We start from the raw sequence: 25,368 nt of genomic DNA on the forward strand, positions 1-25,368 counted from the left end.
CTTCCGGCCCCGCCCACCACTGGTGTGTGTCCCCCTACCCGGGAAGGTTCCCTGTGAAGGAAAGTGGCCCTTAGGCTGAGAAGAGTTCTCTATCCCTGCTGTATGGCAACTCAAAAGGCCTTTGCTCCATGGGGAAGGGTTCACTGGTGCTGTTTCTCCTTTCCAGGCAGAAGAGTTCCGGACTGCTGTCCATCTTCTGCTGGAGTGGCTCTCTGAAGCTGAGCAGACCCTCCGCTTCCGGGGAGCTTTGCCCGATGACGCAGAAGCGCTGCAGTCACTCATCGATGTCCACAAGGTGGGTAGCTGTTCAGAAGAGGGAAAGGCGGGAGCCTGAGGGGATTGCTAGGCAGCCAGGCTGAGCTGTTGTGCCTTTACACTTTGCTGCAGGAGTTCATGAAGAAAGTTGAAGAGAAAAGGCTGGATGTGAACTCCGCTGTGGGGATGGGGGAGGTCATCTTGGCCGTTTGCCACCCAGACTGCATCACCACCATCAAGCACTGGATCACCATCATCCGAGCTCGGTTTGAAGAAGTGAGTCACAGAGGCCTTTGCTCTGCCTCTCAGCATCTGCAGCCAGCAGGAATGGAGCTGAGAGACTTAATAATTCTATGACTGTATAAGAAGAATAATGCATTTTGAATCCCCTTCCTACCTTGCTTCAGCTGCTGTGACATCATAGAATGTTCATGACAATGCTGGCTACTGAGATGAGAGGAGCCAGCTACAGAATGTAGAAATTCACTGTAGTTCCTAAAATGCTTAGGTAGAGGTGCTTTTGTTTTGATTTTATTTTTGGAACAACCAAGAGCTTTTTATTTATTTAAATGGGGGGGAAATTACTCCACTTTTTGAATGAACCTTTTCGGAGTAGCTTGTGAATAAACATAATATGATAATCACGTAAGAACACACAGCATACCCTTAATATTTTTTCTGTATACTCCCTCCATCTTCAACTTAAAGCATTTTTCAGTCTTCTCCCTTAGTCTAGATTCTAGACTAGTTTATCATTGGCACCATGAGTACAAGTTCGCTCCTGGTGCCCTAAGTTTGTAGTGTTAGTAGGTTGTAGAGCTTGCAGGGTAAAACACAAGATCCAGGTGAGCTAGAGGAGGGGAATGCAAAAGTGAAGAAGATGCTTAGGCAAGGGAAGGGGCATGCGAGTAACCCAGAAAGACATACCGCTGCCTTCCCTCCCTGCAGAGATACCTCTTGTTTGCTGCCAACTACCCTCCCTGCTTTTCTCCTCTGCCAGGTTCTCACATGGGCAAAGCAACACCAGCAGCGGCTTGAAGCAGCCCTCTCAGAGCTGGTGGCCAATGCAGAGCTGCTGGAGGAGCTCCTGGCATGGATTCAGTGGGCTGAGACAACGCTGATTCAGAGGGACCAAGAGCCAATGCCGCAGAACATTGACCAGGTCAAAGCCCTCATTGCAGAGCACCAGGTAACCCTGCCCTGGTTGGCTCCCTCTTTGCCACCTTCCAGAAAAGAGCATGCTGTGTGTTTGAGAAACTCGTTCACAGTGGCTTTAAAGTGAAACAAAGCGCCTGACTTCATTCTTCCTAGCTGTGTGTGAGCTTGCACTGCTTTGGTTTTGCCATGGAGTAGGTCTCCACATGCCTGTAAGCTTAGAGCAGAATGGAGGGTCATTGTCTTCCCCTTCAGCTCCTACTGCTTAGAGGCACTCTGGCTGGTGCCCCCACCCCCAATCCTGGCTCACCCTCTTTTCTTTTGACCTCTAGTGGGCTATATATATCTATCTAGCACAGGCTTTCTGAACCTGATGCCCAGCCTTTCAGACTACAGCTCCCATCAGCCCCAGCCTTGGCGCAGAGGAGCTTTCCCTAACCTGCTGCTGCAGATGTTTTGGACTCCCAGCAGCTGCGCTGGTTGAGGCTGATGAGAGTTGTAGTTCAAAACGGCCACGTTGGCTGGGGTTGATGGGAGTTGCAGTCCAAAACAGCTGGAGGGAAGACTGATTTAGCAGTGCCATGCAAGAACAAACAATGTGGCATTAGATGCAAGATTTGGGTTCCTGAGAATTTGGTGCTTAATTTTGAGAGTGAGGTACTAAGTTCCTAACCCCTATGGTGGCAAAGATATGCATGAAGGTACATGGGCAACGGCTGGTGAAATGTTACTATCCAAAGAGGAGACTGAACAAGAACAAGAGCCAATCTGGTGTAGTGGTTAGAGTGTTTGGGCTAGGGGCTGGGAGACGATGGTTCAAATCCCCACTCAAGTAGCCTAACCTACCTCACAGGGTTGTTGTAGGGTTAAACAGGAAAGAATATAAATGTGATAAATATTTATGTATCATGTACTTGTGTATGGCCTTTCATCTGTAGATCTCAGGGCAATTCACAACATAAAGATACAATAAAATAGAAAATACAATATAAAAAACACAAACTGCATAACAAAAATAAGTGCAAAAACAAACCAATAATCCCCCCCTCCCACAACACATTTAAAAGGGTATGAGATGTTAATCAGCCAAAGGTGCTTTGAGTTGTTTGGGGATAGGACTGCTTACATTAGCAAAAGGACAACATTTAGTTGCATAGTAACAAAATGCTGCACTCTTCTTCTACCTCTAATCATCTTTCCTACTGCATTTTCCAGTCCTTTATGGAAGTAATGACCCGAAAGCAGCCAGATGTGGATCGCGTCACAAAAACATACAAGAGGAAAGCCACAGAGCCGGCTCATGGACCTTTCATTGAGAAATCCCGAAGCAATAGTACGTTGGCAACCCTTTGGGCAAATTTTAAATATTTGGGGCCTAATTCATTTAGGGCTTTAAACACTAAAAACACTAGTAGCATCTTGAACTGGGCCTTGATCAAGAAATAAGTACTGTATATGTGTTCAGGGACACTCCCATCATCAGCAGCATTATGATTATTACTTTTATTATGATAATTACTGAAGCTACTACTACATATTCCATGGCTGAGACCAGTCTTTAAAACAAAAGTCTGGGCTGTAGCTCTGATGTGCCTTGGCTCAGGTACAAGCTTGGGGTGACTTTCTGCACCTCCTTGGACCAGGAGGGGCAGCCTTTGGCCTAGTTTCATAAGCCCTTCGCAAGCAATCATTTCAGGCCTCAGGAGTCTGTCCCAGCAGCCTGCTGGGCAGGGTAGGAAGAGAGGGGAAGAGGCGTGAGAGAGCAGTGGGGGGGGGGCGTAAGAGAGAAAGAGAGGTGGCTCCGCCTACCGCTGGCTTTAGCCCTGCCCACAGTCAGCATGTGGTCCCCAAGGAAACACAGCCCTTGTCAGGAAACCTGCTACCTGTCCCTGCCTTCAAACGCCCCATGCAGACTGCAGGGTTCCTGTGAGTTGATATGATCTTAGTGAAGTTTCCAGTTTCATCTGCAGAAGGAGAGCTCAGCCTTTCTTCCTGTGCCCCTTCCCCATAATTTTTTCATTACGCCCCTTCGCTTTGCTCAATTTCTGCTATGTTTCCTCCCTGTCCCTGTCTTTTTTTCCTCTCAGGAAAATCCCTGAACCAGACAGCCCCACCCCCAATGCCAATTCTATCCCAGTCGGAAGCAAAGAACCCGCGCATCAACCAGCTTTCGGCCCGCTGGCAGCAGGTGTGGTTGCTGGCGCTCGAGCGGCAACGCAAGCTCAACGATGCCCTGGATCGGCTGGAAGAGGTAACCACTTTCCCTTTTTCATGTGCACAGGGAACCCCTTCCCAGCACGGCAAGCAAAGCCCCAGCTGAGAGAAGCTGGGTCATGATGGTGCAGCAGTTCTCCCAAAGGCCCGGCTTCCAGGGGTTCTATACAGAGCTCTCTTCCTGTTTGGAGCAAAACGAAGGTGCTGCTACCAGTTTCCAGCTACAGGAACTGTAGCTTCCTGGTTTTCTTGATGGTGCGCCTCACTCTCCCTTCAAAGGAAAGGCAGTGGGTGGAAGCTTGTATATAGCCTTTCCATCTCACTTTGGGGGAAGGAGATGAGTGCAGTGAGGCTGGAGCAGGGGAAGGCAAACTGCCTTCTCATTTCCTTTTCCAAACTGGCCCTGCTTTAAGGCTGCTTTTCAGGGTCTGCAAGTCTTCACCACATTTCCTCTTGGTGCTGTGGGGTGTGCTTGTTGGGGTGAGCAAGCCTAGACAGGGGCCTCACCTATCCCTGCCCCCTAAAAAGGAGAGCAATATCTTGGTAGTCTAGCAGCTAAACCACTTCATGATTATTTTGCCTTGTGTAAGCTAGAAAAGTGACTGATTTTTAATTTATTCTATGCCACTATAATAATAATAATTACTATTTCTGTGCCTCTCTATTCACATATGAGTTCACAGTCATTTACAATTTGACAATACCAGCTAGATAATTAGCGAAGGTGAAACCACTGAGGCAAAACAGGTAATGCAAAGTCTGTACAACAGCAGCAGTGCCCAAAATGGAGAGCAGGGCAAAGGGGCAAGTGTGGAATTTGTATCTTGACTGATTTCCTCCCAACCATGCTGCTTTCGGGGAACCAGGTCCAACTTTTCCAGTCCTCCATAGCCCTGTTCAGGCATTACTCACTAAAAGACGAAGAAGAAAAAACACAGATCGATGGGAACTGGCAGGGCATACTTTTAGCCCATCCCAAATCCATGCAATTGCTCTTGACCCCTTGCCCTTGGTGTACAATTAAGAGCCCTGGTGAAACAGGATTCTCAGTTGCCCAGGAAGCCATTAGATGGCTTCTCCCGCTACAGACATTCACCCTAAAGACATGAGGGGCCAGGGCTAAATGCACAGCCCCACTGTACCCCTTCCTTATTTTGGTGAGTTTGGTGTCAATCAGGCAAATCCTACACTTTGAGAGGAGAGAGAGCTGTGCTGTTGCCTCCTGCATCTTAGGAGATGTAAATATTTGTGGATCCTCTTTCCAAGTGAGATGTGAAACAGCCTTTCCTCTTCCCTTCTCCAGCTGAAAGAGTTTGCAAACTTTGACTTTGATGTATGGCGGAAGAAGTACATGCGCTGGATGAACCACAAGAAGTCACGTGTGATGGACTTCTTCCGGCGGATTGACAAAGACCAAGATGGGAAAATCACCCGGCAGGAGTTCATTGATGGCATCTTGGCATCCAGTAAGCCCCCTAACTCTTTTAATGCTTAAAACACTTTCAGCTGCCTTTACCTGCTGACTTTGTTTTTTCCCCCAGATTGAGAAGCAGGAAGCAATTCCTGCTTAGTGTCAAGCAAACAACCCTGCCTGCAAGAAGAGCCATTGTGGTGCAGTATAGTGTAAAAACTGTAATAAAAGTAATAGTGGTTAGAGTGTCGGACTAGGAACTGGGAGACCAGGGTTCAGTCACTGCCTCTCAAAGATGTCTGACAAATCTTGCATTTGGGATCGGTAATGGAGTTTCCATTTGTTCTCTCCCATTCAGAATTCCCCACTACTAAGTTGGAGATGACTGCGGTAGCTGACATCTTTGACCGTGATGGGGATGGTTACATTGACTATTATGAGTTTGTAGCTGCTCTGCACCCTAACAAAGATGCTTATCGGCCAACAACAGATGCAGACAAAATTGAGGATGAGGTAAGACATTTTGATAAGGCAGCAGGGATCCAGGAGCTATGGAGATAGTTAAGCTGTTTCAATCCACTATCAAAACCACTATCTGGTCTCCATGCCCTAATTCAATAGCCCCATATTTTTCTCCTGCTATCCTCCCTTGTTACTTATTTTCTAGTTTGTAAGCACCTTGAGAAAGGGACCTGTTTTCTCATACTTTGCAAAGCACCACATGCATGGACAGTGCCATAAGAATAATCATAATAGTCACAAGTGCCAGCCTTCATTTGCTCAGGGCTGTCACATCTCTTTTACGTATATGTAAAAAGTCAAGGAATCAAAATTCATGAGAGTGAGAATTTGAGTCAAGAAGTGAGAGACTTTGCCAATGCAGTAACATCCAGGTGTGGAACCCCCTCTGCTTTAAAGTTCAGCTGGTGCAAACCTTTGTTAAATTCCTAGGCCAGCTGGAGACCTTCCTCCTCCTCCTCCAGGCCTTCTAAATTTTACATATGTAGCTGCAGAGTTCCAGAGAGTTGCTATGAAAAACAGTGGGAGTTGTTTTCATGGTGATAATTGTATTTTATTGCTTTGTTGTATTTTAACTTCTTGCAACCCACCCTGAGATCATTTGTGATGACAGGAGGGATATAAATCTTTCAAGTATATAGTAGAACGGGATTTTGAATCTTATCTGGGGAAGGTAGTGTGGTGCAATAAGTAGACCCTCAGACTTGTTCCACTGGGGTCTTGGGTTAAAATCCCTCCCATTCAAGCATGTAGCTCACCAAAACAGCCATAGTCCAGTCACCACTAATCTTCCTATCTTCACAGGGTTGTGATGATGAAGATAAATTGGGACAATATTGCCCACCTTTTTCCCTTTGTGGTTTTTCAGTAGGGACTGTCTTAAAGTAAAAACAAAAACCTTTCAAACCAGTTGGAGAGCTTTCCTGTAGTTTAGCCTAATGGAATCTCTTTTCTTTCTACCCAACAGGTGACCAGGCAGGTGGCTCAGTGTAAATGCGCAAAGAGATTCCAAGTGGAGCAGATTGGAGAGAACAAATACCGGGTAAGCTGAAGGGGGCTTTGCTTGCATTGACAGTTGGGGGGGAGGGAGGTTCCTCTGGCAACCTGATAGTTTCATTGTAAAGGGTTAAAAAAAAAGTTCTCTAATTTCATTGTGGACCCCCATTTCATTTTGTAGCAGGGAACTCCATGATTGACTGGGAGGGGGGGCAGGAAGTGTTTCCTTTTGCCTGTTTTACTTTCCAGCCCTGTGTGTTCCTCTGAGATTTAAACACAGTCCTTCTGAAAATGCTCATGGGGGACATCTGTGCTGCTTCTGTTTTTGTCTCAAGTTCTCAGAGTCTTCCACTGGCAGTAGAACCATCTAGCTTAGCTTCCCCACGTGCCTGAACTGCGTGCAATTTTATCTGCGGTGCAAACAATCTGAGCAGCCACTTGTTGGTGGCTGCATTTTTAAGGAACAAAGTGGGGGTTATAATTATCACTTGGGTTGGCAAAATGTCTTGAGCTTGCCCTGAATTTAGCACAAGAGCGGAGTGTGTAAAATAACCAGCACTGGCCCTTGTCACATTTCTAAAGTGTACAAGATCTTTGGCTTGCTTCGTTAATATAAATGTGTATAAAAGGGAAGTACCAAAATGTGACGTTTAGCATGCTGAGTAATGTCGAGTATACACATCAGTGGTACTTGTGGTTAACAAGACATTTTTCATAGTGATGCTCTGTTAATGCTGCTCAATGTTTTTTGTTCCCTCTCTCTCTCTCCCTCCCTCCCTCTCTCTTTCATTTGTACTTTCTTCTCCTTTGTAGTTCTTCCTCGGCAACCAGGTACAGTGTGCCTTGCAATGCTGTCTCTACATCCTTTTATAGATTGTTTCCCTTAAAAGAATCGCATGTGTTGTCCCTTTACAAACTGATATTTTCATTGCTATGGGTGGTTGTGCTGGTGTGGATGCTGTGGTAAGAGCTTGTCTGTATTAACAGCCAAGATTCTGGTATACAGTGACATAATGATCAAGGGATGGAATGGAAGCAACGCTACAAATGTGCAAATGCCCCCTTAGTGACAGACACAAACATGGGCACTCACAAAGGAACTTCCCTGTGATTTGTGTGCCAGACACTTTTTTAGAAGATTGAAACTCTTGGTAGTGAAGCAGCCTTCGCTAACTTTGTGCCCTCCTGATGGTTTGGACTGTGACTCCAATCAACCCCGATTGTGCTAGTTGGGACTGATGAGGGTTTCAGCCCAAACCATCTGAAGAGCACCATATTGGCAAAGTCTGCTTTAAAATAACTCATATTTGACTTCTTGTGCAGCTAAGCTGGAAAACTGTGCAGGCAGGACTGAATGCCTCAAAACTGGTTAGCTAACTCAAATGGGCTTAAGTAGCCCTTGAACCTGTTTTTGTAGTACTGTTTTTGGGGGACAGGAGGCGGGCAGGTGTGGAGGATTCCCTGGTCCTGAATGGGGTAACTGTGCCCCTGAAGGACCAGGTGCGCAGCCTGGGAGTCATTTTGGACTCACAGCTGTCCATGGAGGCACAGGTCAAATCCGTGTCCAGGGCAGCTGTTTACCAGCTCCATCTGGTACGTAGGCTGAGACCCTATCTGCCTGCGGACTGTCTCGCCAGAGTGGTACATGCTCTGGTTATCTCCCGCTTGGACTACTGCAATGCACTCTACGTGGGGCTACCTTTGAAGGTGACTCGGAAACTACAACTAATCCAGAATGCGGCAGCTAGACTGGTGACTGGGAGCGGCCGCCGAGACCATATAACACCGGTCTTGAAAGACTTGCATTGGCTCCCAGTACGTTTCCAAGCACAATTCAAAGTGTTGGTGCTGACCTTTAAAGCCCTAAACGGCCTCGGTCCAGTATACCTGAAGGAGCGTCTCCACCCCCATCATTCTGCCCGGACGCTGAGGTCCAGCGCCGAGGGCCTTCTGGCGGTTCCCTCATTGCGAGAAGCAAAGCTACAGGGAACCAGGCAGAGGGCCTTCCCGGTAGTGGCGCCCACCCTGTGGAACGCCCTTCCAGCAGATGTCAAAGTGATAAATAACTACCTGACATTCAAGAGACATCTTAAGGCAGCCCTGTTCAGGGAAGTTTTTAACATGTGATATTTTATTGTATTTTTGGTTTTTATGGAAGCCGCCCAGAGTGGCTGGGGAGGCCCAGCCAGATGGGCGGGGTATAAATAATAAATTATTATTATTATTATTATTATTATTATTATTATTATTATTATTATTATACCAGTCTCTGAAGCCCATTGTTCAGCCATAAGAAGTATTAGAGCACAATCACAGTTTGATTCTGTAAGCTCAGCCATAGTCCCACATATCTGAGAGATCTAGAGAAAGGATTCCCATTGGAGCTGAGCACTGCATAATCCTATGACTTCAGAACCTGCCACATAACTTTGCTGGTGGGGGATTGATGGATATTTTCAATCACTAGCAACTGAGGCTATGCTGTTAACCACCAAAATAAAATATCCAGAACTGACCAAGGACACATAGAGCAGAACATACTGTGCATGCAAATCTATACCCCTGAGGCGTGTGAATAGCAAGCTCAGGAAGCTAATTATCATTTCCATTGTGTACCTTCAGATTTCTAATATCATACTTGAGGCAAGAGGACACATTTTTCTTGCAGTTCTTCACAAGTTTGGTCCTTCCACAGTACCATCAGAGCAAGATACCAGCAGGATACCTAGTTCTTAGAATGCAGCATCTCTTGGTTCTTCCAGGAGGTGTAACTTCTGTGCCTCTTTCACAGAGTTGAAATTCTTGCAATGTATTCTGTATACCAGTATCTGGATGCCTTCCAATTAATTTTCCACCGCTTTTTGAATGCAAGCGCTGAATCCATTTGGATAATTTCCTTCCATAATTAGCACTAAAGCTTCAAGCCATCTGCATGGATCGTGTCAAATAACTCAAGGCTTCAAGAAGATAAAATGAAAAAAATGCTTCTCATTTCCTCCTGCATAATTTTTAGCCAAATCATAACTCCAGAGGGAGTTTCAGCAATGCAGAGAAGAAATCCATTTTAAACTTGTTTTGTGAGATACGTTCTGCCCCTCTGTTGATAAGATGGTAGGAAACTAATGTCTTCAGTTTGCATTATGGATGCTGATCTTTGCAGAGCAGATTTCTAGTGAGGCAGGACATGCTGTTTAGTCCATTGGTCAAGGCTTCAAATTGTGGAGATGTCATACTGCTAGTGGTCATTTCAGTAAATGTATTTCTGATCCTTAAGGCTACCACTTTGCAGGTTTGCACATCTCTGGCTGCTGCAATTAACTCTTCTGCGTGGTGGTGGGGATGTCATGTACCATGAATTTTATGGGTCTTCAGATCTGGTGAAGGGCTTCTCTCCTTTTTGATGAGAGTGATTGGTGGGATTCTGTTACTGAATTTCATGAGAATTCCAGTTGTCCCCTCTCCAGAAATCAACTGTATCAAGACTGGCATGTGGCTGAATTCGAACCATGCTCCAAACAACACCCCCCCCAAGTCCTTTGTTGGGAAATTGCTCAAAAGTTCGAAGTTCTGGCTTTATTTCATCTTCCACATAACACAATGGTTACAGTTGGCCCAGAGACAAATGGGCAAGCCTTTAAGGGAGCACAATAGATGTGCAAACACTGCAGAGGAGATACTTCTGGGCACTACCTCACCCTGAGTCCTCTTTGGTCCACCTGGTCCATAGCATAGCCTGGTCCATAGCAACTGTCTAGCCGATCATCTCCAGGGCAGTCTCTGGCAGGAAGAGAGAAAAGGCCTTTCTCATCACCTACTGCTTGGCTGATTCATTTTAACCTGAAATGCTTCCAGGAATGGGCTTTTGGGCACAGAACAGGTGCCCTGCCACTGAGCTGAGGTAGCTCCAGCAAAACAAGGGTGCACCTCCTTCATTTTCATTTAGTTATAATTAGCAATGCATTAAAATGGATCCATTCTGGTTTTATTAACATCATCATCACCATTATTTATTCATATACTGCTTATAGACTTCTGAGTGGTTTACAAAGCATGAAAACCAGTTATACAAACATTTAAAATATAAACATCCATAATAAACCCATTTAGACATTAAAAAAAATAAATTCTTAAAGGCAGTTAGTAGGTTCAGGAGAGAGGCCCCAGTGTCAAAGCCCATCCTGCTGCAGTCCCTCTCCTGAAGCGGCCCTGTGCTGCCACCTTTCTTTTTTAATTGCAAGGGGTCTTTTGGGCTCCTTTGTGGGTTCTCATCTAAACCATTTCCCCCTCTGCTGCTCCCTCCACAGTTTGGCGATTCGCAGCAACTGCGGCTGGTCCGTATCCTGCGTAGCACAGTCATGGTTCGCGTTGGTGGAGGATGGATGGCCCTGGATGAGTTTTTAGTGAAGAACGATCCTTGCAGAGGTAAGAAATGGAGAGTGATTCTTAACAAACATGGGGCTCTTAACCTCCCCCAGTGTAAGGCTTTGAGGTGTCTGCCGTTAAAAGTGAGTGGGCCAGGACCACCCATGGAGCCCAGCCCAGCCCAGCAGGAAGTCTTCTTGAGGTCAGTCAAAAGATCAGCCTAGCCAAGAACTTCTTGAGGAGGGTGACCTGTGTTGATGAGTGGGAGAGAAGTGCCAGTGAGGTTCTCTTCTGCAAACGCCATGATATCTTGGGCAGACCCTAGTCCATCCTGAATGTCAGCATAAGTACCAATAAGTACTTGACTAGGACTTCCTATGTAACACTCACATGTTGGGGCGGGGGGAGAAGTAGAATGCATCAGAGCCCCCACCCTCCCACCCACCTCTTCACATCTGTGGGCTGAGCTCTCTTCTCGTACCCTTTCCATTTTCCCTCTAAAATGGCTGTCCTGCATGCCAGCCAGCGTGTAAGAGACTTCTCCTTGCCTTTTTCCTCCTCCTCTTTGACCCCCACTGCTGTTTGTTTTTCCTGCTCTATCTTTTCTTTGTATATATGTATTTTCTTTATTCTAGTTCACCACCCGGGAAGTAAAATAAAACGCTCTGATTCCAGCTCTTCGATTGCCAGTCAGTCTCCGATAGGTTGGCGGTTTTTCTTGGCTTCCTCTCACTACTCCTCCTCCACTTGTTGGGAATGGCTTTGCTTCTCTAACCTGCCTTGATCTTCCCCATCATCCCCTCTGGCCCAGAATAGTACTTTGCTGTAGTGAAGGGCATGGGGTGGGGACAGAGAGAGACAAAGAATATTTTTTTTTGGCTGGTTTGGGCTGAAAGCTGCAAGTTGAGTAGGCTTCACAGCCCCTGCCTCATCTTGTTCCTGTCTGTCACATTGGCCCTGAAATCACCACTCACTTTTTCCCAAGGGTTGCAACATGTATCCTCTGCACCAGCTTATGCTCGCAGCAGCCTTGATGGGTTCAGCTGAGCAAGAGCAGCTTGCCCCGAGTGAGGAGCAGGGATTTGGGCCCTGGTTCAACACCAGACTAGCTTCCTTTCTTGCCTTTTCTGCATCTCCCTCAATCCCAAAAAAATTTCCTCCCCTTTCCTATTATATCATTTACCTTTTCTCCTAGAAATTGCCTGTAAGTAAATATGGTGTTCTGTAAGACGAAAGGCTGATGTTAGAGGCTTGTGAGGGAATGGCTACCCACCCAACCCTCCAGCCTGCAGTCTGGGCCCCCTTCCTTTGAAGACAGGTTATTCCTTCTGGCCTGTGGCTGTTGGGTGGCCATTTCCCCCTTCCCTCCCATGATAGTTTGTCTGAATGCGGCTGCATGCTGCCATGTTGTAAAACATCTGGGATAGTCTTCGCCAGTCAGTGCTTTCCAGATGTTTTGGACTATAACACTCATCATTCCCAGCTAGCATGCACTATGAAAGATGGGGCTGGTGGGAGTTGTAGTTCAAAGCATCTGAGGGCCTAGGGTTTAAGAAAGCTGCTCTAGGATTTGTTTCTTGATTGCCTCTTGGTATTGCTGATTCTTCTGTTCCTGGTGCTGCTCTTGAGCACTCCTGCTAGGCATCCGCAGATTGTTCTGACGCAATCCTAGGGGTGCTTCCAGATGGGGGTTTATCATGGAATCAGTGCTCCTGATGCATGCAAGTGTTTTACAGAGTCCACACAACATTGTTGGCATCAAAAAGCCAGCTTGTACCAACTCTGAATTTGATCTTACTGGGGAAAATCTGATAAATATATATATAAACCCAGTTACCAACAACTCACTTGTGGTATCTCAATAGCTCGTTTGCAAGCTAAGCCCCTCTCTGGAAGTCCCCTTGGCAGCTGCAATTGCTTGTCTTGGAGTGGATAATGTGTGAAATCTCCAGCTGCCCCTTTTTCTGCCTGGCAAGGCTTTATGCATGGTGTCTTGCTCAATTAACAAAACTGCTCCTTGCTGTGTGTATCTGTTTGTTAGGTTTGTTGCTGTTTTTCCTGTAAAACTGAAGAATATGCTTGCTGTTTTGCTATGAAGCAGGTGGTATAATTGCAGAGGAAGGAAACTGAAAATTGGGGAAGGGGTGTAGCTCAGTGGGAGAGCAACTGCTCTGCCTCCAGGTGGTCCCAGGTTCAGTCCCTGATGGCATCTCCAGGTAGGGCTGGAAGAGACTCCTGCCAGAAATTCTGGAGAGCCGCTGCCGGTCAGTGTATGCAATGCTAAGCTATGGGGATCAATGATCTGACACAGTATAAAGCAGCTTCCTATGTTCCTGTATCCTGGTTGCAAATTTTAAGTCAGGTTTATTTCCTTCCATTTCTTGAGAATCAGGTGAAAACGAATTGAGAGCTCTTTGGACAACACTTTGTTTCCCAGACCTCTTGCCGCATAAACTTAGCTAAGTGTGCTGTGCCAGCAGCTGAGCAAGCTCTGCTTTGGGTCAGCAAGCTTCCCACAGCTGGGGGGGGGCATAGAATTGTAGAGTTGGGTGGGAACCCAAGGGTCTATTCACCTCCGCAATGCAGGAATCTTTTGCTCAGTCTGGGGCTTGAACCCACGACCTCGAGATTAAGAGTCTCATGTTCTGCTGACTGAGCTATTCCAGAATTCTTTGGTGCTGAACTGAGACTGGGTAAAGGAGACCCCCCCCCCACTCCAGAGGATCCTTCACTAGCCTGTAAAGCAGATTGTACAGAAGGACGTGAGTAATAGATGGCGTTGGTGGTATAGATGAGACGGGCGCTGTCTATATGTGCTTAGAGGGTGCATATCTGAGTCCTTTCAAAAGTGTGTGGACTTGCCCTGTTGCAGGCTGAAACACCACTGCTCTGAATGATGTTTGTGGTGGGGGCTTCTATATGAGCTACAGAATGCTCCTAGATCTTTCCCCTCCTAGGAAGACTTTTCCTCTCTATCTTGAGACTTTTAAGCTGCTGCTGGTGTAGCAAAGTGAGAAGACCAAGGGGTCTGTCTCACAGAAAATTAACTGGAAGGAGGAGGAAAGAATCCAAAGCACACCCTAGCAAGCCTGCACCAGGGAGTCAGAAGCATCTGGCTTTGCCTGGCTTTGCCCATCTGTTTATATTTCAGACTCTGGTTTCTTTGGCTTTTTTTTCTTCATGTTTTATGGTGGTTCCTTCCCTACAGCTCGAGGAAGAACTAACCTTGAACTTCGAGAGAAATTCATTCTCCCAGAGGGAGCTTCTCAGGGAATGGCGCCATTCCGGTCCAGGGGGCGCAGGTCAAAGCCCTCCTCTCGGGCAGCCTCCCCAACGCGGTCCAGCTCGAGCGCCAGCCAGAGCAACCACAGCTGCACTTCGATGCCCTCCTCCCCAGCCACACCTGCAAGCGGGACAAAGGTGAGAGGGCTTCTTTAACCATTAAAAATGGCTTCTGTCACTCAGTTGCTCCAGGACAGGTACAGGCCTCTGAGTGTCCAGTGGGGCCTGTCCACAGAGGACAGAACTCTCAGGGTCACTCAAACATTTATTTCTGCCCACGATGACAATGAAATGCTGTCACATCCAGGTGGGTAGAGTGAAATGGCGGAGTTCCTCTTCCCCTCCCCTCCCCTCCCCCAAATTACACCTGTCTGTTTGTGTCTCATTTTAATTTTTGGGCCATCCCTGGTTTGTTTTCTTGGCTTCTGTGATCCTGGGAAGTTTTTCTCCCCTGACGCTTGGCCTGGGTGAGATGGCCACGTTGGCAGTGGGCACAGAGCACAACCCCTACTTGTGTGACTCCCATCTCGTCGCCCATTTTGTATGTTCCCTTTCATTACCTGTTGGGTTTGTTTTTTTATTTTATTTTAGGGTTTATTTACTTTTCTGTTTTTATTTTCCTTCCATCCTGTACACCTCCCTCCCCTCCCCGCCCCATCCCTCCTTTCCTTTCACTCCCTTCCCCCTTCCCTCCCTCTCCCTCAATTTCTCTTTGGATTTTCCATTTCACAGACTCCGCATCACTTCACTCGCAGTTATGACAAACCCTGGTTGGTAAACAGCAAGGCAGGTACCCCTTTGAGGGGCTACGATAATGCTGACCTCCACCTGTCTGCTTCTGAGGTAGAGTATGGCTTACATGGGCCAGTCCCTGTTGCAAAAGGAGGAGCCCCCTTGGCTTCCTTTTCCCCTCTCTTAATGCTTTCCTTGTTATAACAGCGCTTGATAACACCTCTTTCCATGCTAGGGCTGCTGCTGTGTTGCTCATGGGGCTTCTAACTCTGGTTTCTTAAAGACAAAAAGATTTGTTCTTCGAAATACTCTTTCAAAACCAACAGAACGTTAACACACAGTTTGCAACCAGTTTGTGTTGAAACAACAAACATTTTCCCAGAAGTTCAAAGTGAGAAAATCTTTCAAGTTTTGGGCTGTTTTAGAACATTAAATGAAAGAGATATGATAGAGGAGGATACCACTTAAAAGTCAGGAGTCATGGATAAAACAGCCGAATTAACACTTTGAAAATCAGTGCCTGTGCCTGTATAGAAACCCCTCAATTTGTTATCCCACATACGATGCAGGTGAGAATGTTGGGAGGGGAGAAGCGTCTTAGAAACATCTGCCTGGCTGCTCTTGGAGGTAGGAGGCTGGGTTAGATGGACATCCTTTTCCCTCCCTCCTTCCCTCCCTCCCACCAGGGCAGTTCTTACAGTCATGGGAATGTAAGTCCCAACCAAACAGGAGGAATGGGGGTGGTATTAATGATAGGCTACCGGCTTGGTGTCCATATAAGTTGCTCAGACCTGAAATGATTGTTGCTTCAGTTTGCTTTTCTCCAACTGGGTGCCCTCCAGATGTCTTAGATGACACACTGTGCTGGTGATCAGAGTCATACTCCAAAATGTTTGGAAGGCAACAAGTTGGTGAAGCTGTTTTCGGAACATAGGATGCTGCCTGAGTCCATCTAGCCCAGTGTTGTCAACACAGGCTGGCAGCAGCTCTCCGGAGTCTCTGGCAGGAGTCTTTCCCAGGCCTACCTGGAGCCGCTGTTGGGGACTGGACCTGGGACCTTCTGCATGTGCAAAGCATGTGCTTTAGATTAAGCATTCCCCTGCTTTGCGCCACTAGAAAGGCAGAGACCGTTGGTGCACCAGCATTGGACTCCCTCTTCACATCTAGTGCTTGGGAACTGGAGTTGGGAGGATGCTTTTTCCTCCAGTTTTTCCTCCCACTGAAATAGTAGCTGGCATCCTGCTCTGCACCTGCTTTAAAGAGGCTGATGGGAGCTGCAGCTGTGGTGTCCAAAATGAGCAGGATCCCCGCCCACTCCAGTTCCGAGCTGCTCTCTGTCCTGCTTCTTCCATGGGGCACAAGTAGAACTGTTCAGGGCCAAGTGGATCCCCTGCTCTTTCTAGACAGAGGTGTGATGACTTGGACTAAACCTCACCAAAGGTGCCTTCTTGCTGCTCATGCTCCTCAAGTGCTCAGGAGCTTCTTTTCTGCCCTTTTTAGAGACGGCAAGCACAGGGATCCAATTAATGAGCCTGCCATCCAGCGCTGGGTGGTAAAGAGGACTAATAGCAGAGAATGGCCTTCTTGGTGTGTCTTGTCTGTCTGCTTCTCTTCTTGGCCCGCAGCACCTTAAAGGTCATGAGGAACATGGGGTGGGTGGGCAGGCAGCCCTGTAAATGTGTTCATGTCCATTAGCAGAAAGCAAAATGGGCAGGTGAAGAGCTGGGTGTCCACAGAAGTTCCCACGTGGGACTTCTTGGCTACAGCAGCCACAATTCGGTCTTTCTGGGTTCTTGTTTAACAACTGTTGAGCCCCTCTGTGATTCATGGGGAGGGGACAGCAGGACTTGATGCTCCTTCATTCCTTGTTGACCTTTAAGATGCAGTGGGGGCTGCAGTCTGGCTGCTGGAGTGCAGGGATCCTCTCAACCAGCACCTGTTTAGGAAGCAAATGATGACTGTTGAGATAAACGTCTCTTTCTCCCAAGGTTGTTCCCTCTTCAAGCAGCAAGCTGAAGCGACCCACTTTCCACTCCAGCCGGACTTCTCTCGCTGGCGACACCAGTAACAGCTCCTCGCCAGTGTCTTCAGGTGCCAAAACTAGTCGGGCTGGTAAGTGCCTTTCTGGAAGTGACACAGTCCCTGCTTGTATGCTGCATGTATTGCCTTTTCATTCTTTGTTTTGTGAATCACTTCGGGGCTTCCCTTGGTTGTGGGAAACAATGAACAAAATTCAGTAAACTGAACAGGTGAACACAGGAGTGGGACTTGGGTCAAGCTGCTCTGAGTTGCAGCCTCTACTTCTGTTAGGTGGGATGAGTAATTCCAACCTCCCTGATGAGGGTTACTTCCAGCGGGGGCGGGCTGGGGGCTCCTGCTGCTAACAGTCTTCACTCTGCCCTTGTAAGCCTCAAGTGTACTTGCAGCTGGTTTTCTGTGCTCTTAGGAGCATGGCCATTTCTCTGTGTGCACCAGTCAATGGGTCAGAGCTGTTACAGGTGGTGCCAACTGAAGTTCAGCACACTTTCGCTATAGCCAATTCCATTTATGCAAAGTTTTATTATTTTAGCCCGCAACCCTGCCTCCACATTGCTGTGCATAGGCCCTATTGCACTCGGTGGGACTTCTGAGTAGAAATATATATGGGATACACAGGAGCTTTTTGTTGAGAAATTAATAGCAAGTGAAAGCCCCTGTGCTTCAGTGATTCCTCCAAGACATAAGGAAGCCCACACATGACCCTGCCTGGCCACAAAGTGGAATGAAGCACCGATAATGATACAGCAACATCAGCCAGTTTGACTGTCACCTCCACTGGCAGCGAGGCAGTTCCAGAGCAAGGGGTCTCTCTATAGAGAGTAGTACACTGAAATAGGTTCAGCTATGTTGTGGGGAGGGCCCGACTGCTCAGGCATCAACTGCTTGTGGTAGCTGTGAGAGCCACCGTTCCAGCACACACAGAGGATGTCTAAAGGGAAGGTGGCATCTAGCTGGAAAACAAGATGGGGGCTGCCCTCAAGGGACGGAGGAATAGCATGTTGTAAGGCCTTCCTGGGCTTCCATGGTGGTGATGGACACATCTGTTTTACTTTTCAGATCCTAAGAAAACGAGCAGTCGCCCTCAGAGCCGGGCAGGGAGCCGGGCAGGGAGCCGCGCCAGCAGCCGGCGGGGCAGCGACGCATCTGACTTTGACCTCCTAGAGACACAGTCAGCCTGCTCAGACACTTCCGAAAGCAGCGCAACGGGGGGGCAGGGCAGCTCCCGACGGGGCATGGCAAAGCCCTCCAAAATCCCCACCATATCTAAGAAAGCGACCACAGCCACCCCCAAGACGCCAGGCCCCAAGAGATAATAATAAGACCCCATGCACACATCTACACATACACACACACACACACACACACACAAACAAACAAACAAAAACCTGTGTCCATTTTTTAACCCTGCTTCATACATTGGATGTATATTTATTCTACATGGGAGAAATTATATTGTTAAAAGTGTAAAAGATTAATTGTGTTATGAAGCTGCCTTATTTTGTTCTGTTAATTTTCTTTTTTTGTAAGTTACTATTTTCATGTGAATATTTATGTAGATAAAACTTGCCTTCTGGTGACCTCCTTAGCGTGGGAGGGCCCAGGGGAAAAAAATGAAATGTGGGAGAGAATAGAAGCAAGCAAAAGGTCAAGATGTGAAAATGTAAAAACAAAAAGTTAAAAAAAATTTATATAAATAGGATTTCTGTGCAGTGCAGGAAGTGATCCTGCTTTATCTTTTAGGATTATTTCCTAAATGCATCTTTATAAAAACTTAACTTGCTGTCTCAGCAAGGTAAATTATATTTAAAAGCAACACCTGAATATCCAGCAGTGTTCAAGGAATTCTTTCTTTCTCTCTCTCTCTCTCTCTCTCTCTCTCTCTCTCTCTCTCTCTCTTTCTTTTTTTTTTTTGTAAATCATGGATACCTCAAAAAGAGAGAAATGTGAGGTGAATGGGATCTGGGGCTTCTGTTTCCAGTTTTTAAAAGAAATCATTGTGGTTTTACCTGAAGATAAAGTGGAGTAAGTTTGAACTAATAAATTAAAAAAAAAAAATTGCACACACGCTACATACAAGTAAAGATGTTCACTAAAATGCTGTATTTAGCGAAATGAAAGTACTGTCAGCCGCTGAGCTTTTAAAGAACAACTAATACTATGTTTTCAATATTTTACACTTGAAGCTCTCCAGTAGCATCATACCTGTGTGGACGATGCCTGGGGTTGGGGCACACACAGCAAAACCTTTGAGCAGTGGAGCCAAAGAGGGGAGTTCCCACAAAACTTGGTTCTTCTCTCACATTGCTGTTAAAACAAAAAAAAACTGACTTCACTTTTTAGTTCACAAACTGCTATTTAACTGCATTGTTTCCTATTTATTGTCTCAACTGGTTAATGCCACTTCTGACCATACTGACGTCCAAGAGGCCCCTCCACACTGCAGGGGAGAAGACGACGACAGAGCTGCCTTCAACACGCACAGGAGCTTGTTCTTGGGAATTTTAAAGCGCATCACCAGCAGCCCCACTTGTGCGCCGCCCCCTCCGCCCCCCAGCTCGCTTTTATATGATCATTTTTTCCATTGTGGAGGGGAGAAGAAGGGGAGGGATGTTTTAAAAAGTAAAGCCAACTTTGGGACAGTAAAGAAGGGGGAGGGGCAGGGAGTTGGGGGCTACTTGGTCTTCCTGTATTTATTAACTTTTGCTCTTTCCCCTGCTCTGACTGACCATATTGCTGTGTGATTCTCTCAGTTGGTTTAATTGAGCCAGAACCTGAAGCTCTACCAATGAATTGTTTAAGAAAAGAAGACACTTTTTGTATTAAAATTGCTTGCAGTAATAATAAAAAGAAACTTGCCTCTTTTTTTATGCCATGGAAGAAGCCACTGGATTAGCATTAAGAGTACAGGTGTGTCTTCCCAGCCAATCACTTCTCCTCTGGCACAGAATAGAGCCGCCTGCTTTCTCTGTGATTATTTGTCCGAATGCGGTGGTTCCAAAACTCTTTTTGAGCCTCCGCCACTTGGTTCCGTAAGATCATCCCCAGTGCCCCCTGCCCTATAAAAAACATTGAGAATGGAAGACAACAAAATTCAAATTCAAAACAGTGACAATTAATTGCACATTTATTCAAAATTCAATTAAAACTATTTGCGTAATTCAACAAAATTGATGAACTTCCAGTGGTACCAGCTTTCCAAACCCTTGCCTCTTACCAATCCCCTAGGTAATCTCACTGCCTCCCAGGGGGCAGTACCCCACCCCATTTGGGAACCACTTCCAAACCATAGAAGCCAACAGATGTGTACCAGACAACCACAAATTATGGGCAAGTTAACCAGTCCACTGTCTCCTAAAGGGCCTGTGCAGTAAGAGAGACCAACTCACCATGCTCCTGGCTGTTGCACTTCTAAAGGGATGATGTTCCATCTGCTCTGCCCTTTCAAAGCACAGGAGGGCAACTCACAGCAGCGTTTGGTTTTGCTTTGTTTTGTTGTGCAGTTGGGAAACTGGACATGTTAGGTGAATGTGTATATGAAGCACTTAAATGACAGGCAGCGTCAAGGACAGCATGTGTACAAATGATAAAAGGACAGAATGTGCTCATTTCCATACTTAGACTGCCCAAACTATATTGGGAGCCTGTGCAAAGCCCAAAAGCAGGACAGGAACACAAGAGAACTCTCTTCGTGGTTTCCAGCAACTGGTATTCTGAAATATTACTGCCTCCTACCGTGGAGGCAGAGCATTGTTGCAGTTGATAGGCTTATCCATTAACTTGTCCAGTCCTCTTTTAAAGCCATCCACGTTGATTGCCATCACTGCCCCCTGTAGGAGCGAGTTCCATAGTTTAACTATGCACCATGTGAAGAAAGATTTTCTTTTGTCTGTCCCAAACCTTCCAACATTCAGCTTGGATGTCCAAAAGTTCCGGTGTCATGAGAAGGGAGAAAAATATTCCACTTTCTCTATTATACTGCAGCCAATACAAATCACCTTGTCTGTGGTCCCACAAAGCCAATGGTAGCATGTTGCAATGGATGTAAAGATGGAAGTTTGCTGTTTCCACAGATAATTGGGCCCTGCTTTTTTCTTTTTGAGCAAAGCACTTGCATTTATGAACTTGAAATTGGCAACATGGGGTTTGACAATAATTATGTAGAAAATGATTACAGCAATATTATTGTAATCTGGCAACCCTGCAAGTAAGTTGACACTGCCCTCCAGAGCTGTGGAGTGCACACACTCAGTAACCCAATACTTCAACAATTAAAACATTTCTTTTTTCCTGGCTTTCTTGGAGCAATGCTACCGTCACAATTTCCCTGCCCTATAGACACAAAGAGAACTTCAACAAGGGAGGAGAAGCAATTAGTGAGCAAATCCCTGAGCAGCATTGGAACTTTCAGCCGACTTCCGAATGGGCAAGACCAGCTCGCAACATCTGTGTCCTGGCAACCATGTAAACACACAGGCCTGGAATCCAGAGCCACAACTGCCCCTTTTTAAATCAATACAAATGGGGTTGTTCTTCCAGGGCCCAACAGGGAACAAGCAAACAAAGTTGTCAGTTGTTCTCCAGGCTCTGCTCCTCTGCCTTTTCAAGCAGCCTAACATCCAGAAATTGTGCTTGGAGTAGGCGGCCACATGTAAATTTCATATGTGTGAAGAAGAGATTTGCCGACAGGAGGAGCCCCGATCAAGGGGCAGAGTCATGCCTAGTACACAAGGTTCCCCAGTTCTATTCCTGGCATCCCCATATCTAAAAGGCTCTCAGGTGCCGGAGCTGAGCAAGGACTTTGTTGGGGGTCTTGGAGAGCTAGACTGTCCTAAGCTGAATAGACTAATAGTCTGGCTCCATATAAGGCACATAGATGCTCACAGGCAAGCTCAGCTTCTGAAGTTTTAAAATGCTCCTAATCCTAGATGCACCCTTTCTCCAACAACTTCTCTTTCCACTGACTTCAGCTAATAGGCCACATGCTGAATCCTTAGTGTCGTGCACCAGGGAGATGCAGGGCTCAACTGGATTCAGGGTGCCAAAGGATCAAGTGACAGGTGCACCATCCTAGAGGACCTCCCCCCCCCCCCGAAATACCCCAAGGAGGTCATTATGTGGATTCCACTCTTCCCCACTTTCAGTATGGAAACCCCTGAATACTAATCCAAGTCATGCCATCTGTTTCCTACCCTTCTCTCTCCCCTTCGTCATCACCTCAGTTAATTTAAGTTTGAACTGGAAGCTCTTTGAGGGCAGAGATGCTTCTTTTCCCTGCTTATGAAACACTGCTAAATTCTGCATATGTGTATTGATGGGGCTGCTTTTAATCATAATAAATAGGAAGCCAGATGTCATACCTTGCAAGAGGAGCCTCACTGGAACCACCTCTTCCCTGACACGCAGCAGATGAGCGTCTCTTGGACATTCTGCAAAGGAGAGCAGAAATGCATCTGAGTCTGAGGGAGGGATGGACTGGGTGGGTGCTCAGCTACACTCCATGCCAGTTGGGGCCAGGGTGCAGTCAGGTCTGGAGGACTCTGAAAAATCTGACCCAGTGGGTCTGTTTCCCCCTCCCAAATTGTGGCTGGGGGTGTCAACACTTACTCCGAATAGTCTCTTCTCGAGGGCCCTAGCACAAATCAACTGGCAGGAGAGACTCCCACCCACCGCGTACCTCTGCCTGCAGCCAAGTCCAGAGAGGCACCACAAGGACCTGCTGCCTGCTTCACAGTGAGTTAGGCTCAGAACCCCATTGTCATGGCAACCATGGGCGCCAACTGCCCTCGGCCCCAACTGCCACTTTCAGAATGAAAGAACTGGGGTGTGGTTTTTTGGGGGGGTTGTTGGGAGGGGAGTTGCTGCTCTTGGTTTCTTGTATCTTTATTTTAGATTTTGCTGTGATTGATGTGGAAATTGTTCAGTTTGGTATTTTTAAAATATTTTATTTATTGTTTAGGACTACCTTTGTTATGCTGAAGTTGTGTATTTTTTTCACATTGTAAGCCACCGTGAGCGTGGCTTGAACTGTAGAAAGGTAACATACAAGCATGACCATTACCTCAGGACCGCAAAACAGACAAGGTTGCCCAAAAAGGGCAAGGGAGGAAGAGGAATTTGACCAAAAATAAGCGAAATGACCCAGTCATCTGAGGGGAAAGAGTTTCATGAAATTGCCCCACCACCAAATCGTTTCACTGGTTCTTTGGCATGTTTTCTTTGGAGAAAAACCAATTGAATTCTCTGGGGCTTAGTTCTTTACTGCTCAACTTCCTCTCTTCCATCCATGCCCCACTCCCATGATATGGAACACCTATTAAACCTTTTAAATAAAGCTGTAGAGGCACAAAATAGTTCACATTTAGCTAAAGGTCTAATACCGATCATGTGACTTTTATAACAAAAATACGCCACTATCAGATCAAGAAATACAGACTAAACTAGGAAACTTACAAACCCCTTGGCTGCTACTCCACCAAATCCAGATTTTTTTGGCTAACCCAATTACCAGTATAGCAGCCACCCTCGTAATATCCCCAGAAGGACAAGGACCAGATATAACATTTATAAAATTCTACTCAGTGCATCAGTGGGTTCACTTGATCCTATCAACATGAATGCAATTTTGGCTATAACCTTGAGCCAGCTCAATGGAATGGACAAAAAACCTATTTATTTTGGTGAGTGATAGAGAATTAACCTCTAGGAAGCTGGCAATGACCCATCCTGGTGCCTCACCACATTGCTGGAGGGGCTGCCCAACACCCGGTACAACACTCCACATGAGGTGGGGTTTTACAAAATCCCAGCCTTTCTGGAATGTGATATTCCAAGAAATTAATAAAATAACAAAACAACAATTGGAAGTCAAACCAGAATTAGCTTCCTCAAATATATTTCAAGACAACAATCTGGATCTACATAATAAAGGATTAATAAGCCATTTAGTACAAGTGACAAGACACAACATAACCAGACACTGGAAAGACCTTTCTTACACAACAATAGACAATTGGTACAAAACAGTTTGGGAACCATCGCTCCTTGAGATATAACAAATAAACAACAGTTGACATGTGGACAGATCGAGAAAGATGGCTTTATCCCGGTGTGGTTTAATTTCATAACATATGCTAGTATTCCAGAAAATGAACAATCAGCATTTGGCTCAATCTGGTTGAAATAAATGTAAATTTAAACATAAATTATTATCTTCACTTTTAACCCCCATCTCACTTTCATCACTATACCAACACTTCATTGTTTCATTAGTAACACAAGAGGAAAAATGACTATTATACGCATACTGAATCTAAGCACAACCACAAGGGCTCCTAATTAGACATTTAGTCATGTGATGTTGAATGTTATCCGTTAACTCTGTTCTATCCTGTTTCCTTTTTGCTTTCATTTAAACCAATTCACGAACCAATGTATAAGTTATAACTTATACATTGACGACTAATATTACTTCAAACTTATTTTTGTGATGTACAATTGAAAAGAGAAGAAGAAGAAGAAATTGTTAATATTTAATCATAGGATTGCAGGATATGGTCATTGTTGACAAAGATTTTTCCTGTCTTTGTCTTTTCTCAGAATGAGTTGCCAGGGCGGGGGCAGTGAATCCACTTCATAAAAGTGTACATTGTGTCACAGACACTCTGCTGTCCACTATAATGGCAGCTCCAAGTGAACAGCAAAGGAGGCAACCATTCTTTAAGATGGCAGCTTTTACAATTTCCTCAGAATTCAAACAGCACCTCATAACAGGGATTTCTGGGGGAAACAAAATGGCAGATTTTCCAGTTCCCTTCTCCATCAAAGAATATTGTTTCATCCCCCAAAATATTGCCAAAACAAAACAGTTGTTATCAATGTAAGTGAAACAAACAAGAAATAGTTCAGCCAACCCTAACTTAAAAATGAAATTTCTCTCATAAGGATGTGTTTAAATGTGTGTTTTGATACATATAAGCTGTCACCAACTATGTCATGACATTCAGAGAAGTGCAAACTCCCATGTATAGCTAAGTTCTGTCCCCCCACCCCCACATTTTGTCCAAGATCAGGTCATTTCTTGCAGGAATTTGCCAAGGTCAATTTCAGCACGTTCCCCAAGCCTGATTAAATCTTGGGAACAGGGACTGGCCCACTCATATAATAGTGGAATTTTGAGTGATGAAATTTATGGATAGTAGTTTCAGAACAGTCTAAAACCATTATTTCCCCCTATATTGCGTCCCCCTATCCTGTTGTAGCAGAGTATGTTGACCATCATGGACTTATTGCAGAGGGGTGGGTGGGTGCCATATCTATATAGCATTGTTATATTGCTATTCTGCGGGTGGTGGTGGAGAGCTTCCAGAATGGCTTGCAAATGTTAGTGATGAGACATATCATAA

General features: G+C 45.9%; 1 protein-coding gene and 1 long non-coding RNA gene across 31 annotated transcripts in view; one reads left to right on the top strand and one right to left on the bottom strand.

Annotated features, from left to right (window-relative positions):
• MACF1 (microtubule actin crosslinking factor 1) overlaps positions 1 to 18,787 on the top strand; it is a 297,050-nt gene extending 278,263 nt beyond the window's left edge. For 14 of the 29 annotated variants that reach the window (XM_077931870.1, XM_077931874.1, XM_077931886.1 and 11 more), the window contains 15 exons: positions 167 to 295; positions 388 to 531; positions 1,256 to 1,444; positions 2,626 to 2,743; positions 3,498 to 3,661; positions 4,928 to 5,090; positions 5,394 to 5,548; positions 6,522 to 6,596; positions 7,364 to 7,381; positions 10,855 to 10,972; positions 11,548 to 11,616; positions 14,121 to 14,332; positions 14,927 to 15,037; positions 16,915 to 17,038; positions 18,023 to 18,787. In XM_077931870.1, the coding sequence (XP_077787996.1) occupies positions 167 to 295; positions 388 to 531; positions 1,256 to 1,444; positions 2,626 to 2,743; positions 3,498 to 3,661; positions 4,928 to 5,090; positions 5,394 to 5,548; positions 6,522 to 6,596; positions 7,364 to 7,381; positions 10,855 to 10,972; positions 11,548 to 11,616; positions 14,121 to 14,332; positions 14,927 to 15,037; positions 16,915 to 17,038; positions 18,023 to 18,279 (2,046 nt within the window). In that variant the 3' untranslated portion in view covers positions 18,280 to 18,787. The remainder of the gene's footprint in view (positions 1 to 166; positions 296 to 387; positions 532 to 1,255; positions 1,445 to 2,625; positions 2,744 to 3,497; positions 3,662 to 4,927; positions 5,091 to 5,393; positions 5,549 to 6,521; positions 6,597 to 7,363; positions 7,382 to 10,854; positions 10,973 to 11,547; positions 11,617 to 14,120; positions 14,333 to 14,926; positions 15,038 to 16,914; positions 17,039 to 18,022) is intronic. The other 15 variants (XM_077931882.1, XM_077931883.1, XM_077931884.1 and 12 more) reach the window with 6 other exon arrangements.
• A 1,041-nt stretch (positions 18,788 to 19,828) lies between these two features.
• On the bottom strand, positions 19,829 to 22,751 carry LOC114601692 (uncharacterized). 2 transcript variants are annotated; one of them, XR_003707802.2, is made up of 3 exons: positions 22,641 to 22,751; positions 22,324 to 22,392; positions 19,829 to 20,022 (listed from the first exon to the last, which is right to left on the bottom strand). It is a non-coding gene; the product is annotated as an uncharacterized LOC114601692 (long non-coding RNA). The 2 variants fall into 2 exon arrangements; XR_003707803.2 differs by having other exon boundaries at positions 22,571 to 22,697.
• Positions 22,752 to 25,368: the final 2,617 nt, after the last annotated feature.

This window comes from Podarcis muralis, chromosome 7 (assembly GCF_964188315.1).
Source record: "Podarcis muralis chromosome 7, rPodMur119.hap1.1, whole genome shotgun sequence".
Taxonomy (NCBI): Eukaryota; Metazoa; Chordata; class Lepidosauria; order Squamata; family Lacertidae; genus Podarcis; species Podarcis muralis.